At 44.4% G+C, this 15016-nt stretch overlaps 1 protein-coding gene across 6 annotated transcripts in view; it reads left to right on the forward strand.

Moving 5' to 3' along the window:
* Positions 1-5705: 5705 nt before the first annotated feature.
* MTMR1 (myotubularin related protein 1) overlaps positions 5706-15016 on the forward strand; it is a 148959-nt gene continuing 139648 nt past the window's right edge. For all 6 annotated transcript variants that reach the window (XM_073599279.1, XM_073599280.1, XM_073599283.1 and 3 more), the window contains exon 1: positions 5706-6056. In XM_073599279.1, coding sequence (XP_073455380.1) covers positions 5917-6056 — 140 coding nt within the window. In that variant the 5' untranslated portion in view covers positions 5706-5916. The remainder of the gene's footprint in view (positions 6057-15016) is intronic.

A 15016-nucleotide genomic window follows, 5' to 3' on the forward strand; every position in this document is an offset into this window, starting at 1 on the left:
ACCCTGCACGACCGCTTACTATAATAGACATGAGGTGTACCAAGATGGCACCGCCTCAGACGACTTCCTATGACGAAACGCGTAAGTTGGAGCTTGGTACGCATTCACATCGCTTCCGGTGTGTGGCGTTCCGATTTGTGGAACGCATGCTGATCCAGATCTCTTGGATTGCTACTAGTTTTGATGCACTTGACTATGTCAAGTTTTTTTTTAATGCACTTTCATAATAAATTTAACCTAATCGGATTTACACTATGAGTGCCCATCTCTTCTATATATGAGGACATCCTGTGGTTTGCCACGGAGGAGGTGACTGGTCTGAGTATTGCAACCATATTTATTTGCACGTGCTTTACCCTCATAGAGGCATAAGAATCTGGATACCCCAAGGTTTGAGGTGCCAAGGAGGAGGTAATCGTTTTGGATACTGCCACCACACTACATGTGCTTTACCCCTGCAGGGGTGCAAGGATCTGGTGAGTGGGGAACGGAAGGGGAGCACAGATGTCACTTCACTTTCAGCACATAACCTGCGGCTAAGCATGTGCACGATTCACTTTGGATATTAACACAAGTCACTTGGAACTTAATCACTTGCACTAAATAATATTGGGCTTTATATTACAAAAAAGTTTTATATATATATATATATATATATATATATATATATATATATATAGATAGATAGATCTCTTTGTGATGTTTTTGATGGATTTTCTTTTTTGATGAATTTGGTGATGGACTTATTTGATGAATTTTTTTAGTACTGGATTTTTAATATTGTATTGTAACACATAAGTATTCACGGTATTGAGTACCTGGAATATCTAAATCACTAACACACAATATATTTGTATTGGTACTGTATAAGATCATAGGGTGGGAACACCTTTAATCACATGATCTCACATTCACATATTGATCTATCACCCTGTTTGGATAGGGATGGCATTTTCACCTGGGAAGAGTGACGCACCTGGAGGTTCACTCTTCAGTTGATGGCCCACCCCTTACATATTTATTAATTTTTAACACTATTGGTGCCCCATAATTGGAGGGGAGGCAGCAGCCCAGCCTTCTAAGCGTGGAATTGTACTAATTTATAAAACATGTCATATTTACCTCCTCTGTGCAAGGGTTTTGCACAGAGTGAACCAGATCCTCCTCTTCTGGGCTCCCTCAGTGGCGCTCCTGGCTCCTCCTCTTCTTGAGTGCCCCCACGGAGAGCCGCATATCCTTGGGAGCACCCGTGTGGGCGCGCTCCCAAGTCCTGCTGCTGCGTCCAGTGACACAGACAGCAGTACTCAGCTCCGCCCCGACTCACTGGATTTGATTGACAGCTGGGGAAGCCAATGGCTCCTCCTGTTATCAATCTATCCAATGAGGACCCGAGAAAGCGGCTGGAGCTGCTGTGCAATTCCCCGTCGCTGGAACAATCGGGTTCAGGTAAGTAAAAGGGGGGCTCTGGGGGGTTGCTGCACTACAGAAGGTTTTTCACCTCAAGGGTTTACAACTCCTTCAAATAGAGCAGACAGAGCTCTCTAGCCTGCTTACAAAACAAAGAGAAGAAAATAGGATTTTTCAGTGCTTTGTTATCAGAAAAAGAGCATCATTAGAGTGGAGTTCTGTCAAAAAAAAAAAAAGTCAGCAGCTACAAATACTGCAGCTGGTGACTTTTAATAATCGGACACTTACCTGTCCCAGGGCCCAGGGATGCGGGGGAACGAAGTCCTGCTCCTCTCTGTGGTGCTGGCATTGTTACTGTGGGTGTCCAGCTGTGGCTTCACAGCTGGAGCCGCGCTGCACGCTGTGACTGCCCGGGCAATCATTTGGGACCTGTGATGTGTCCCAGATGATTGCCAAGAGGGAGGGGGAGAGGTGAACTGACTAAAAATAGGGTTTCTCCCCCCCAAATAATGACATGCCAAATGTGGCATGTCAGGGGGTCACCTTCCCTTCCCGCCGAGCGTATGCAGATGTGCGTACTCGGCTTTCCGGGGTTATACCGGGATGATGCCCGCAGCTGCAGGCATCATCCCGGTACCGTTCTTTAGAGCCGGCGATCGGCTATCCGAGTATAACAACCGATGCAGCTAAAAGCCACTCGGCTGTTATACCGGAGGAGCAGGAGGGGACGTTTCCCCCCCCCCCCGCCTCCTTCCACTGCTCTTACCGGGCCTCCCGTTCGATCGGGAGGCCTGGTGACCAATTGGTTGCCTCCGGCGGCTGGTGGTGGGCTGGAACAAAGCTGTGGGCGGCTTCATTCCAGCCTTCTAATTGTAAACACGGAAGCGACGTCATGACGTCAATTGCTGTTTACTCGGCTGCCAATGGCGCCAGTTTAAAAAAAATACACAGTATTCAGAATCGCCGTTTTCCCCGATCTGAATACTTTGAAGTGCAAAGGAGGGATCGGGGGTCTATAAAGTGTACCTGTCACCACCTATTACTGTCACAAGGGATGTTTACATCCCTTGTGACAGCAATAAAAGTCATCAATTTTTTTTTTTTTTTTTTTAAACAGAATTTATAAATATATAATTAAATAAAATAAATAAGAAAAAAATGTTTTTAAAGCGCCCCCGTCCCCGCGAGCTTGCGCAGCAAAGAAAACGCATACGGAAGTCGCGCCCGCATGTGTAAACGGTGTTCAAATCACACATGTGAGGTATCGCCGCAATCGTCAGAGGGAGAGCAATAATTCTAACACTAGACCTGCTCTGTAACTCTAACCTGGTAACTGTAAAAAAAATTTAAAACGTCGCCTATGGAAATTCTTAGGTACCGTAGTTTGTTGCCATTCCACGAGTGCGTGCAATTATAAAGCGTGACATGTTTGGTATCTATTTACTCGGCGTAACATCATCTTTCACATTATACAAAAAAATTGGGATAACTTTACTGTTTGGATTTTTTTAAATTCATGAAAGTGTCCCTCTTCCCAAAAAGTTGCGTTTAAAAAACCGCTGCACAAATACCGTGTGATATAAAATATTGCAACAATCTCCATTTTATTCTCTATTCTCTATTCTCGAATCCCGACCACGACACTACCTGCTTGGAGTTTGCATGTTCTCCCTGTGCCTGCGTGGGTTTCCTCCGGGTACTCCGGTTTCCTCCCACACTCCAAAGACATGCTGGTAGGTTAATTGGATCCTGTCTAAAATTGGCCCTAGTATATGTATGAATGTGAGTTAGGGACCTTAGATTGTAAGCTCCTTGAGGGTATAGGGACTGATGTGAATGTATAATATATATATGTAAAGCGCTGCGTAAATTGATGGCGCTATATAAGTACCTGAAATAAATAAAAATTAAATATATATATATATATATATATATATATATATATATATATATATATATATAATGTTGGGGGTTCTGAGTAATTTTCTAGCAAAAAATATGGATTTTAACTTGTAAACACCAAATTTCAAAAATAGGCTTAGTCATGAAAGGGTTAAAGTGGAAGTTCCATTTTTGGGTGGAACTCCGCTTTAAGTTTTATGTTACGTGAATGATTACAAAATAAAGCAGTTGTAACACTTTGAAACAGAACTAAATCCTTCTGTCCTTTATAGCCAAGGAAGATGCCATCTCTTTTTTTTGTATTTATCTGCAGTTGCTATGAGCTGCACGTGTGATAAGTTATGACATCAGCCATTTGATGGCTTGACAGTTCAATTGAGAGCAGTTATTAACCACCTAAATACCGGGCACTTACACCACCTTCCTGCCCAGGTCATTTTTCTGCTTTCAGCGCTGTCACACTTTAAATGACAATTGTGTGGTCATGCTACACTGTAAACATGTGAAATTGTTATCATTTTCTTCACACAAATAAAGCTTTCTTTTGGTGGTATTTAATCACTCCTGGGTTTTTTGTTTTTGCCTAAAAAAAAAAAAAGTTTTTCTTACTTTCTGTCAGTAAATGTCGTAAATAAGTAATTTTTCTCCTTCACTGATGGGTGCTGATGAGGCACTGATAGGCTGCACTGATGAGGCGGCACTGATTAGGTGGCACTGATGAGGAGGCAAGAATATGCCACACTTATAGGCACGGATAGGCGGCACTGGTTGGCACAGATAGGCAGCACTGGTAGGCACTGATGGGCAGCAGTGATGAGCATTGATGGGCAGCAGTGATGGGCGTTGATGGGCAGCACTGATAGCCAGCACTGACTGGCATCACTAATGGCCACTGATTGCTGGCATTTGTGGGCACAGATTGGTGCCAATTGTGGACACTGCTGGCAGTGGTGGGCAATCATTGCTGGCACTGGTGGGCACTTAATTGTAATCAGGGCACTGATGATCAGTACCCTGATTACATACCTAGCTGTCCCCTGTGAGGAGATGCCGCTGATCAGCTCTCCTCTCCTCACACTCTGTCAGTGTGAGGCGAGGAGCGTTGATTACCAGCATCTCCGTGTTTACATGTGACCGTCTGTGATTGGACACCGTGGCTCTTTACACAGATCGGGGTCGCGCCGTGTCTAATCAACACAGCGTGGCCGCGATCGCCGCTCTGCGTGCCCCCAGGGCGCGAGAGCGGTCATTTTGGGAGGCTGTCATTTGACAGTGGGCAAGTGGGAAGTGGTTAACAGTATGCCTTGAATGGAACTGTTTTTTGGATGCCGTTTAAATTACCGCTTGCTCTCAGACATACTGCGAGCAGGCGGCAGAGCCAGGCATCATGACATACCTGTACGTCACGGTGTACTTCTTGGTTTAGTGGCATGTATGCGTGCACACCCTGCTGACACATGCTGTGACTGCACACAGCATGAGTTTGTCAGCAGATTTCAGCCAATGGTTTTGGCTGAAACCTGCTAATTAGCTGTGGCTAATCACAGCACTGTGTACACATACAGCAATCTGTTTTTTCTCCCTAAAAATCAACTCGGAGTTAAGGAAGAAAAAGCAGCCAGATCTGTTACTAGTAGCACACAGTTAACCCCTTCCCACCCAGTGTCATTAGTACATTATTATCACTAATCACTGTCACTAGAGATGTCAGTGTTAGTCAGTTTGTGACCCTCCCAGCCAGTGTCTGTTAGTACCAGATTGTCCATCACACTAGAAGCTGCTGATCACCATTACTAGTATAGTGTCTGTATGGAAGTGTATCTTTATCATGATCAGAACTATACTAGTGTCCCCAAAAATGCAGTTTTGGTTTTTACCAAACACATGTAGTAGAATACATTTTGGCCCGGATTTATGAAGAAATTTGATTTTATTGTATATGCTTTCTAATAAAGTAGAAAATATCTTTTTCTTTTCAAAATGTTCAGTATTTTTTTTGTATATCACCTGAACTACAGAGGTGCTGATAGGAGGAGTTTCAGGGGCGGAGTCAGTACAGGAATCAAGGTACCATGGGATATGTAGTCCTCAGAAGCAGAAAGTAAACCGCAAAGAAGAAGCTGCAAAGCATGCTGGGAATCCACGAAGATGTGGAAATTGATGGCCAGCAGACAGGCAGAACTCACAGCTTGAAAGGAGATTTTTCAAGGAATTGGCTTGTCAAACCATATTGTGTTATGACAATGCTGATGTTCTACAATGAATATATATGATGTGATGTGACTATAGCACTCCTTCAGTGTCTCCCACAGTCTCCCCTCAGCTTTCTCTTCTATAGCAGCCCTCTATCCCTCTGCAGACCCCTGCTCTCCGCACTGCATTATGGGTAGGCGCTGTAGTCCCGGCCCCGCCCAGAGTCGTGGTAGCGGCGCGGTGCATGCCGGGAGGTGCGGGGTGACAGCGGGGACGTCAGATCTCCTTCCTCCTCCATCACCCTGCAGGAAGCCGGCAGGAAGAGCGGCCTGCAATCCGGCCCTTCCTGTGCGATAAGCGGCTCAGCTGCATCCCGAGCATCCGGGAAGGAGGAGGAGGAGGAAGGGGGCCGCTATGGACAAGCTGTCCGGGCTGGAGAGTGCAGGAGGAGGGGGAGGCACCGCCGGAGCATCAGCTGCTAGGAAACCTCCCCGACCATCCGCACCCCCATCAGTGCCCGGCTCGAGGCAGCCCAGCGTGGAGACCCTAGACAGGTACTCTCATCAGGACACACTGCGTACACCGCCACCACCTCTGTGTGCGCCATGGCGAGGGATCAGGGGGTGGAGGGGGCTATACTGCTCATTGTATACATGCAGTAGGGGCGGGGGTCACTGATACATAGGGGGACATCGCTGATATGTCAGCTCTTATATCCCTGCTGTGTACAGATGTATGGGGTGTCATTGATCCTCCCACTATAAGCTGCGGAACTACAGATCCCAGCATGGCTCATCACTAGAGAAGGGGACCATTATCACATTGGGATCCATTCCTGTTTCAGTTGTAATGATCAACAGAATACACTATGGGGTTGATTTACTAAAACTGGAGAGTGCAAAATCTGGTGCATCTGTGCATGGTAGCCAATCAGCTTCTAACTTCAGCTTGTTCAATTAAACTTTGACAATAAAACCTGGAAGCTGATTGGTTTCTCTGCAGAGCTGCACCAGATTTTGCAATCTCCAGTTTTAATAAATCAACCCCCATAGTGTATGTGTTTGCTGTCAGTGTGTATATGCTGTGTGTGTGTATGGTGCGTGCGTGCTGTCAGTGCGTGCGTTTGTGTGTGCTGTCAGTATGTATGTGCGTGTGTATGTATGTGTGTGTGCGCTGTCAGTTTGTGTGCGCACGCTGTCGCAGTGTGTGTGCGCGCTGTCAGTGTGTGTGTGTGTGCGCGCGCGCACGCTGTCAGTGTGTATGTGTGTATGTGTGTATATATATATATATATATATATATATATATATATATATATATATATATATATATATATATATACACGTGTGTGTGCGCGCACACTGTCAGTGTGTGTGTATATATGTATGTATGTGTGTGTGTGTGCGCACGCTGTCAGTGTGTGTGTTGTCAGTGCATGTGTGTGTGTGCTGTCAGTGTGTATGTGTTTTTTTTTTTGTTTTTTTTTTGGATGGAGTGGAGAAGGATTATAACTCCTGTTAGTTTTTATTGCTGTCTTGTTTACCAATGTCAGTGAAAGTAAAAGAAAATGACAAATTTTGGGCTGTCCCCAGAAAAGTAATAGAGGGGAAATCTTCCAATGGGGAAGCTAGTTCTGGTGACCTGGAGGGCCCCAAAGGATTCCATTAATTTTCACTTCCTGTTGTGCCTATGGGACAGGATGTAAAGGGAAATCTCTCAAATTTGGACAAAGAGGCCTAAAATAATCCTTACATGGGTTATAACCCTTCCTTACTCTATCAAAAATGTTTTGCTTATAGTTCTACTTTAATGCATGGACCCAGTTTTGCAACTTTGTAGAACTTTACATTTTATCACAACTGCTTAGTATATCCAGATGCAGTATACCTTGTTTTTTCAGGACAAATTGGGCTTTCATTTGATGATTAAATGGGTAACGGATATCTATCTATGGAAACTGGCACAAAATTAGTAAACAGAAAGTGTATATTTCTTGCTGTTACCATAACCTACCAACAAATGACCCCAAATAATGACCCCTGCTCCTGACAATCATAGCAATATCACAAGTGTATGGTGTCTGTTGTAGGGCCCACAAACAATAGTGAGCTTTTATTTTGTTTCATTATTCTACCTAACACACTGATAAATAAAAAAAATAATCTTCTTTAATACACATTGACCCCAACATGAACTTTAAACCCTAGTTATCAATATTTCATTTTATTTTTTTTATTACACACACACACACTTCTTTGTTTACACTTTTTTTCCTCTAGCAAAGAGAAAAAGATACAATGTATCCTTTTTTTTTTTTTTTTTTCTACTCGAGAAAAAAAAAACAGGGGCAGGCTATACAGTGGCTGATTACTGTAATAGTCAATCAGAAGCACATCAATCAGGTAAATAGGAAGCGGGGTTCCTTGTTCCTAATCGTTGGTACGGGACCCGGGGATCTCAGTGAGGTTCAGGTCTTTAAGGGACCCGGGGATCTCAGTGAGGTTCTGGTCTTTAAGGGACCCGGGGATCTCAGTGAGGTTCTGGCCTTTAAGGACCCGGGGATCTCAGTGAGGTTCTGGTCTTTAAGGGACCCGGGGATCTCAGTGAGGTTCTGGTCTTTAAGGGACCCGGGGATCTCAGTGAGGTTCTGGTCTTTAAGGGACCCGGGGATCTCAGTGAGGTTCTGGCCTTTAAGGACTCAGGGATCTCAGTGAGGTTCTGGTCTTTAAGGGACCCGGGGATCTCAGTGAGGTTCTGGCCTTTAAGGACCCGGGGATCTCAGTGAGGTTCTGGTCTTTAAGGGACCCGGGGATCTCAGTGAGGTTCTGGTCTTTAAGGGACCCGGGGATCTCAGTGAGGTTCTGGTCTTTAAGGGACCCGGGGATCTCAGTGAGGTTCTGGCCTTTAAGGACTCAGGGATCTCAGTGAGGTTCTGGTCTTTAAGGGACCCGGGGATCTCAGTGAGGTTCTGGTCTTTAAGGACCCAGGGATCTCAGTGAGGTTCTGGCCTTTAAGGACTCAGGGATCTCAGTGAGGTTCAGGTCTTTAAGGGACCCGGGGATCTCAGTGAGGTTCTGATCTTTAAGGGACCCGGGGATCTCAGTGAGGTTCTGGTCTTTAAGGACTCGGGGATCTCAGTGAGGTTCAGGTCTTTAAGGGACCCGGGGATCTCAGTGAGGTTCTGGTCTTTAAGGGACCCGGGGATCCTCAGTGAGGTTCTGGTCTCTGTGCTGGGAGTGCATTCCAAGCCCAAACACATGTACTCATATATGCAGCCCACAGATAAAGACCCACTTCAGTGAGGCCCCATATGTGCGTACACTCTGCAGGAAAAGGTTAATGCAACGCACATTAACATGACATAATGCACGTTACCACACCGCACAAATCTAAATTGGGCCCTTAAAGTAAAACTTTACAATTAACCTATTGGCAAGATCAAAATGCCAGCCTTAGTAGGCTTTTGATCATTGTTGTCCTTTTGAGATCTCTGGAAGTAGTCCTGACATATGGAGAAAGGCTCAAACTACAAAATGTACACATAGACACTTATAGCAACTAGTCGTCTTCCACTGTATACAAATATTAAATATATTCTTACCGATGCTTTACACCGATCAGCCATAATAGTTTACAATCCCTTTAACTTTTCCAGCAGTTTGATCTATAGTTGCTCTTCTATTGGATCAGACTGCACGGGCCAGCCTTTGCTTTCTGCCTGCATCAGGGAGACTTGGCAGTCCAGGACCCTGTCGCCGGTTCACCAGTTTTCCCTTCTTGGACCACTTTTGGTAGGTTCTGACTACTGCAGACTGGGAACATCCCAGAAGAGCTGCAGTTTTGGTTATGCTCTGACCCAGTCGTCAAGCCAGTACAATTTGGCCCTTGACAAAGTCGCTTAAATCCTTACACTTGCTTGTTTTTTTCTGCTTTCAACAAATGAATTTCAGGGACAACATGTTCAATTACTGCCTTACTGCCCACCTACTTTCAGATACCATTGTAACAAAATAATCAATATTATTCATTTTACCTGTCAGCGGTCATAATGTTACGGCTGATTGTATATTCAAACAGAATGTTTTCTCATAGCACAGCTTTTTATTCAGGCCACTTTGTCCCAGTTCACATCGGTGTGACTTGTCATGCGATTTATCAGTTCCAAATCGCATGACAAGTTGCAGCCTACTTTTGGCACTGGAACCGTTCATATCGCCGTGACTCATGTCGCAGCGATTATGAAAAAGGTTCCTGCACTATTTTTTGACTATTGCAACTTGCTTAGACTTCTGTTAAATGAGTACAAATCACACTGATGTGCAGCTTTAAAATCGCGCTGAAGTAGCACAATTTCAAAGCCGCACTGGTGTGAACTGGGACTAAGACTGGGAGTTTAAAGTTGGGGAACAGTGCAGGAGCTATTTGGAGCAGGCTGGTAAGGAGTTGTGCACATGTTTGCGCCCATGCATATACTTATCCTCCTTTAAATTGTTTGTTTACTTTAACAAGCAGTAAATGAGCTTTAAAAGCCCCCATTAACCTCTGTAGCTGCATGCACTGTGGAGCAATTCCTCTACAAAACTCAAAGCCAGAGCACTAAATAGCTGTGCTAAATAGCTGTATGCTACCAAGTCAGTGCTGGGAGGGGGAGCTGAGCTTCTGAGAGAATGATTTGAAGGACTTCATTGCTTTTGCTGTTGGCTTTGAGGATGAATTGCTCCACAGTACCTGCCCGTGATGTCAGTGAGGGCTTGCTTTAAAGCTCATTTGCAGCTTTTTAAGCATATGTCCACATGTAAATTGCAAAAGGTTCACAAAAGTGGAACCTCCGCTTATCTGCCCCCCCCCCCCCCCCCCGTTCCCACATTTGCCACCTTTCAGGGGAGGGGGGGGGGGGGGGGCGATTACATGTTTTTGACAGGTACCCTTACCCACTTTCGGGAGGAGGCACTGTCCCTCGGAAGTTCGGCCCCCCTCCTCATTTTTCCACCGCTGGGCCTGTTGGAAAAAGAGTCCTAGCGCTTGAGCTTTATATAAAAAATAAAAATAAGCTGATTTCTACCAGTTTTAACAGCATCTCCCAGCGATCACATGACTCCAGGCTCTCTGCTCCTCTCTGCCTCCCCAGCTGACATCAGCAGGGGAATTTTGGCCCCGCCCACTGGAGTTATTAGATGGTGATAACTGAGAGCCTGGAGTCACGTGATTGCTGGAAGACACTGTTAAAACTGGTAGAATTTTTTTTTAAATAGAGCACAGGCACTAGGATACAGGTTTTATATGAAGGAGGGGATGAAATAATAAACAGTTAGTGGCTTAACAACCACTTTAAAGTGGATGTAAACCCTTACATGTACTCAGTAAAGTAAATGGCCTCAGGTAATACACAGAGAAGAAATAAATACTCTTACATAAGTTGTAGCTGTTTATCTGCAGTCTTCTCTACATCTGTTCAAAGTCCAGAAGTTATAAAGCTTGCTTGAACTGTCAGAAAAAAAAAAAGGGGTCGGAGAGCTAAAATGACACTCTGCACAGTTCAGTGAGTAGAGCTCTAAGAGCACACAGGAACAGAGCTGAGGCTGTCAGTCTGCTGGAGGTCCCTCCTCTGTCACCTTTTTTCTCTTTTGTGTCAGGAAAATTTGTCAGATGTGACTCATGCTGATAGCAGAGGAACAAAGCAGCAGATGGAAATGACAGTGCTCTCAATTGAGTCAAGTACACACTATAGAGGGATATACTCTGTTCATATTTCATGTCTGAGCTTTAGAACCATTTTAACCACTTGCCAATATACGTTGGCACAATGGTGGCAAATGGGCGAACCGGTACATCCCCTTTAATTGGTGGAGCAAGTGGGCGCCCGCTGCGTACAGCGTGACCGTGCCCGCGGGACCCACGGACTCGATGTCCGCCGGTGTCCTGGATATCGTGTCACGGAGCGGCAGAACGAGGATATTTCCCCGTTCTGCTTTGTGACATGACAGAGATCACTGATCACTGTCATGTCAGTGGTAGCCCATCCCCCCTACAGTTAGAATAACTCCCTAGGACACACTTAACTCCTTGATCGCCCCCTAGTGTTTAACCCCTTCCCTGCCGGTGTCATGTTTTTTTTTTTTTTTTCTTTGTCCCTTAGCCCACCAGAATCTGAAAATCTGTGTATGGCCAGCTTTACTTCCAGTAGAGATTTTCTAAGTCCTGGGATGTGTTCTATACAGCACAGTTTCCTCCTGCTAGGCCTACTTTCCAGCTTTTTGTAATGCTTTGTATAACCATTTGCAGTAAACAAATTATATGCATTCCAAATGCCCAAGAACCACAGCTCTGAACATTGTCTCCAGGACAGTGAAAAGTTTCTTATCTGAATGCTATTCATTAGAGTTTATGAGAGAAGAAAAAACACCACTCACAAGTTCTTGCTGCTTCTGTAGTTTTATTAAAATGTATACACCTATAAAGAGATCAGATTAGAACCACAGGGACTTGTATACTTTAGCCTCAGGACACTCTTTATATCAGGTTCAGGAGGTCGGCATATTCAATATGAACAGAACATGGGGACAGGACTTCAACCTAGGAGGAAAGGTCAACACTTACCTTTAAAAGTCTTTTTCCTAAGAATCTGTTCTAAGTATCAACTACCAACAACAGAGTTAGACAACGGTGTCTTGAGACTGGAAATACTTTTAAAGGGTGCCAAGAATGAAAAAAAGTTGAGAAACAGCTAGATTCCCTGGCTTCTAAATTTCCCATTAATCAGACATGTTAGTGGAAGTTTACAGCATCTTCGCTAAACTCCATCCAGTGTAAGTTTGGGTACATGTCTCTCTTTCTGACTGTTGATTTTTAGGCAATCATCATGCAGATGTTGGATTTGAAATAATGTTGCAGATGTCATTTCTTCTGTATTGCAGAAGTTTTCCTACATGCAAGGGGTCCAGCCCCAATCCTTAAGGTCTCTCGTCAATTGAGCCTGACATTTGTTTCACAATTGCCATTTGCTTGAACGATAAAAGGGAAGATTGGTCTGGAACAATGTAGTATTCTATGAACTATTAAATCTGGGTCCAGGAAAACAAGGAAATTTGGCAGAGACTCACAAATGAACTGAAGGAAAATGTTGCTGCACCTTATGTGATAAATCGTAAGCAAGGATTAATAGAAAGGTCATTGAATTTGTTTATAAAATACAATGTTGTATCTTAGGGTCAGGGGAGCTAATTAATACAAAGGCAGAAGTTTTTTTATACTTGGCAGTGTTTTCAGTGCTGTCATACATTGCTAATGCCTATTGAAATACCTGCCTTCTGTTTATTTGTCCCTGAACATATAGGACCCTATACGAGGGTACCACTTGGTACAACATTCAGCCCTGGTTCATCTGCGGCTCGTTTTGTCTAGGGATGAGTAGAAAGCATATACTAATCCAATCCTCTGGAAAACAGCACTTCCCCATGGTTCAACGGTGGACTGCTCCTGGTCTATGAAGCCTGCTCTGGGCATGATCACGTCAGGAACAGTCTACTGTCCAAGACCGCTGGAGTGCAGGGGTGCCTGACCGGTCTTGTGCTGGGATGATCGGAGGATTAGGTCTGCTCCCCTCTGCCATAGAAAAAAGCCAGTAAAGTGGTTGTAAAGGCTTAAGATTTTTTTACCTTCATGCATTCCATGCATGAGGGTAAAAATCCTTCTGTGTGCTGCTCCCCCCCACATACCCCTTAATACTTGCCTAAGCCCTCTCTCGATCCAGCGATGTGCACGAGAGCCTCGGCTGTCCCGGGACTCCCTCTCCTCATTGGCTGAGACAGTAGCGGGAGCCATTGGCTCCCACTGCTGTCAATCACAGCCAGTAATTTTTCATTCTGTAGCGCTGGACAGGTGACACACATAAGTCAGCATAGGTTATAGAATTACTGGTCAAAACAATAATCTATTAAATCGTAGACATGTTTGTTCTTCAGCTGTGTGTTAAGCCATTTTTTTTTCTGGAAATCCTGTGTTTTGAATACAGTGCTTAAAAAAAGTATTCATACCCCTTGAAACTAAAATAGTAAATGTATTTTATTGGGATTTTATGTGATATAGACCAACACAAAGTGGCACATAATTGTGAAGTGGAAGGAAAATGATAACTGGTTTTCAAATTTTTTTTGTGTGTCGCGCATTTGTATTCAATGCTTTGTAGAACCACCTTTTACTGCAGTTACAGCTGCAAGTCTTTTGGGGTATGTCTACCAGCTTTGCACATCTAGAAAGTGAAATGTTTGCCTATTCTTTGAAAATGGATCAAGCTCTGTCAGATTGGCTGTGTACAGCAATTTTCAAGTCTTGCCACAGATTCTCAATTGGATTTAGATCTGGACTTTGACTGGGCCATTCTAACACATAAATATGCTTTAATCTAAACCAGGGGTCTCAAACTGGCGGCCCTCCAGCTGTTGCGAAACAAGTCCCATGAGGCATTGCAAGGCTGAAGGTTACAAGCATGACTCACAGGCAGAGGCATAATGGGATTTGTAGTTCTGCAAGAGCTGGAGGGCCACCAGTTTGAGACCCCTGATCTAAACCATTCCATTGTAGCTCTGGCTTTATGTTAAGGGTCATTGTCCTGCTGAAAGGTGATCCTCTGCCCCAGTCTCAAGTCTTTTGCAGACTCTAACAGGTTTTCTTCTAAGATTACCCTGTATTTGGCTTCATCCATCTTCCAATCAACTCACTAGCTTCCCTGTCCCTGCTGAAGAAAAGCATCCCCACAACTTGATGCCTTCACCACCATGTTTCACGGTGGGGATGGTGTGTTCAAGGTGATGTGCAGTGTTAGTTTTCCGCCTTACACAGCATTTTGCTTTTAGGTCAAAAAGTTAAATTTTGGTCTCACCTGACCAGAGCACCTTCTTCCACATGTTTGCTGTGTCCCCCATATGGCTTCTCGCAAACTACAAACGGGACTTCTTATGGATTTATGGACTAATAGTTGTCGTGTGGACAGATTCTCCCACCTGAGCTGTGGACTTCTGCAGCTCCTCCAGAGTTACCATGGGCCTCTTGGCTGCTTCTCTGATTAATGCTCTTCTTGCCTGGCCTGTCAGTTTAGGTGGACTGCCATGTCTTGGTAGGTTAGCAGTTGTGCCAAACTCTTTCCATTTTCGGATTATGGATTGAACAGTGCTCCATTAGATGTTCAAAGTTTGGGATGTTTTTTTAACCTAAGCCTGCTTTAAACTTCTCCAGAACCTTATCCCTGACCCATCTGGTGTGTTCTTTGGCCTTCATGATGCTGTTTGTTAACTAAGGTTCTCTAACAAACCTCCTGAAGGCTTCACAGAACAGCTGTATTTTATACTGAGATTAAATTACAAACAGGTGGACTCCTTTTACTAATTAGGTGACGTCTGAAGGCATTTGGTTCCACTAGACTTTAATTAGGGGTATCCGAGTGAAGGGGTCTGAATACAAATGCACGCCACACTTTTCAGATATTTATTTGTACCAAATTTGGAAAACCATTTTCCTTCC

The sequence above is a fragment of the Aquarana catesbeiana genome, linkage group LG09 (assembly GCF_042186555.1).
Source record: "Aquarana catesbeiana isolate 2022-GZ linkage group LG09, ASM4218655v1, whole genome shotgun sequence".
Taxonomy (NCBI): Eukaryota; Metazoa; Chordata; class Amphibia; order Anura; family Ranidae; genus Aquarana; species Aquarana catesbeiana.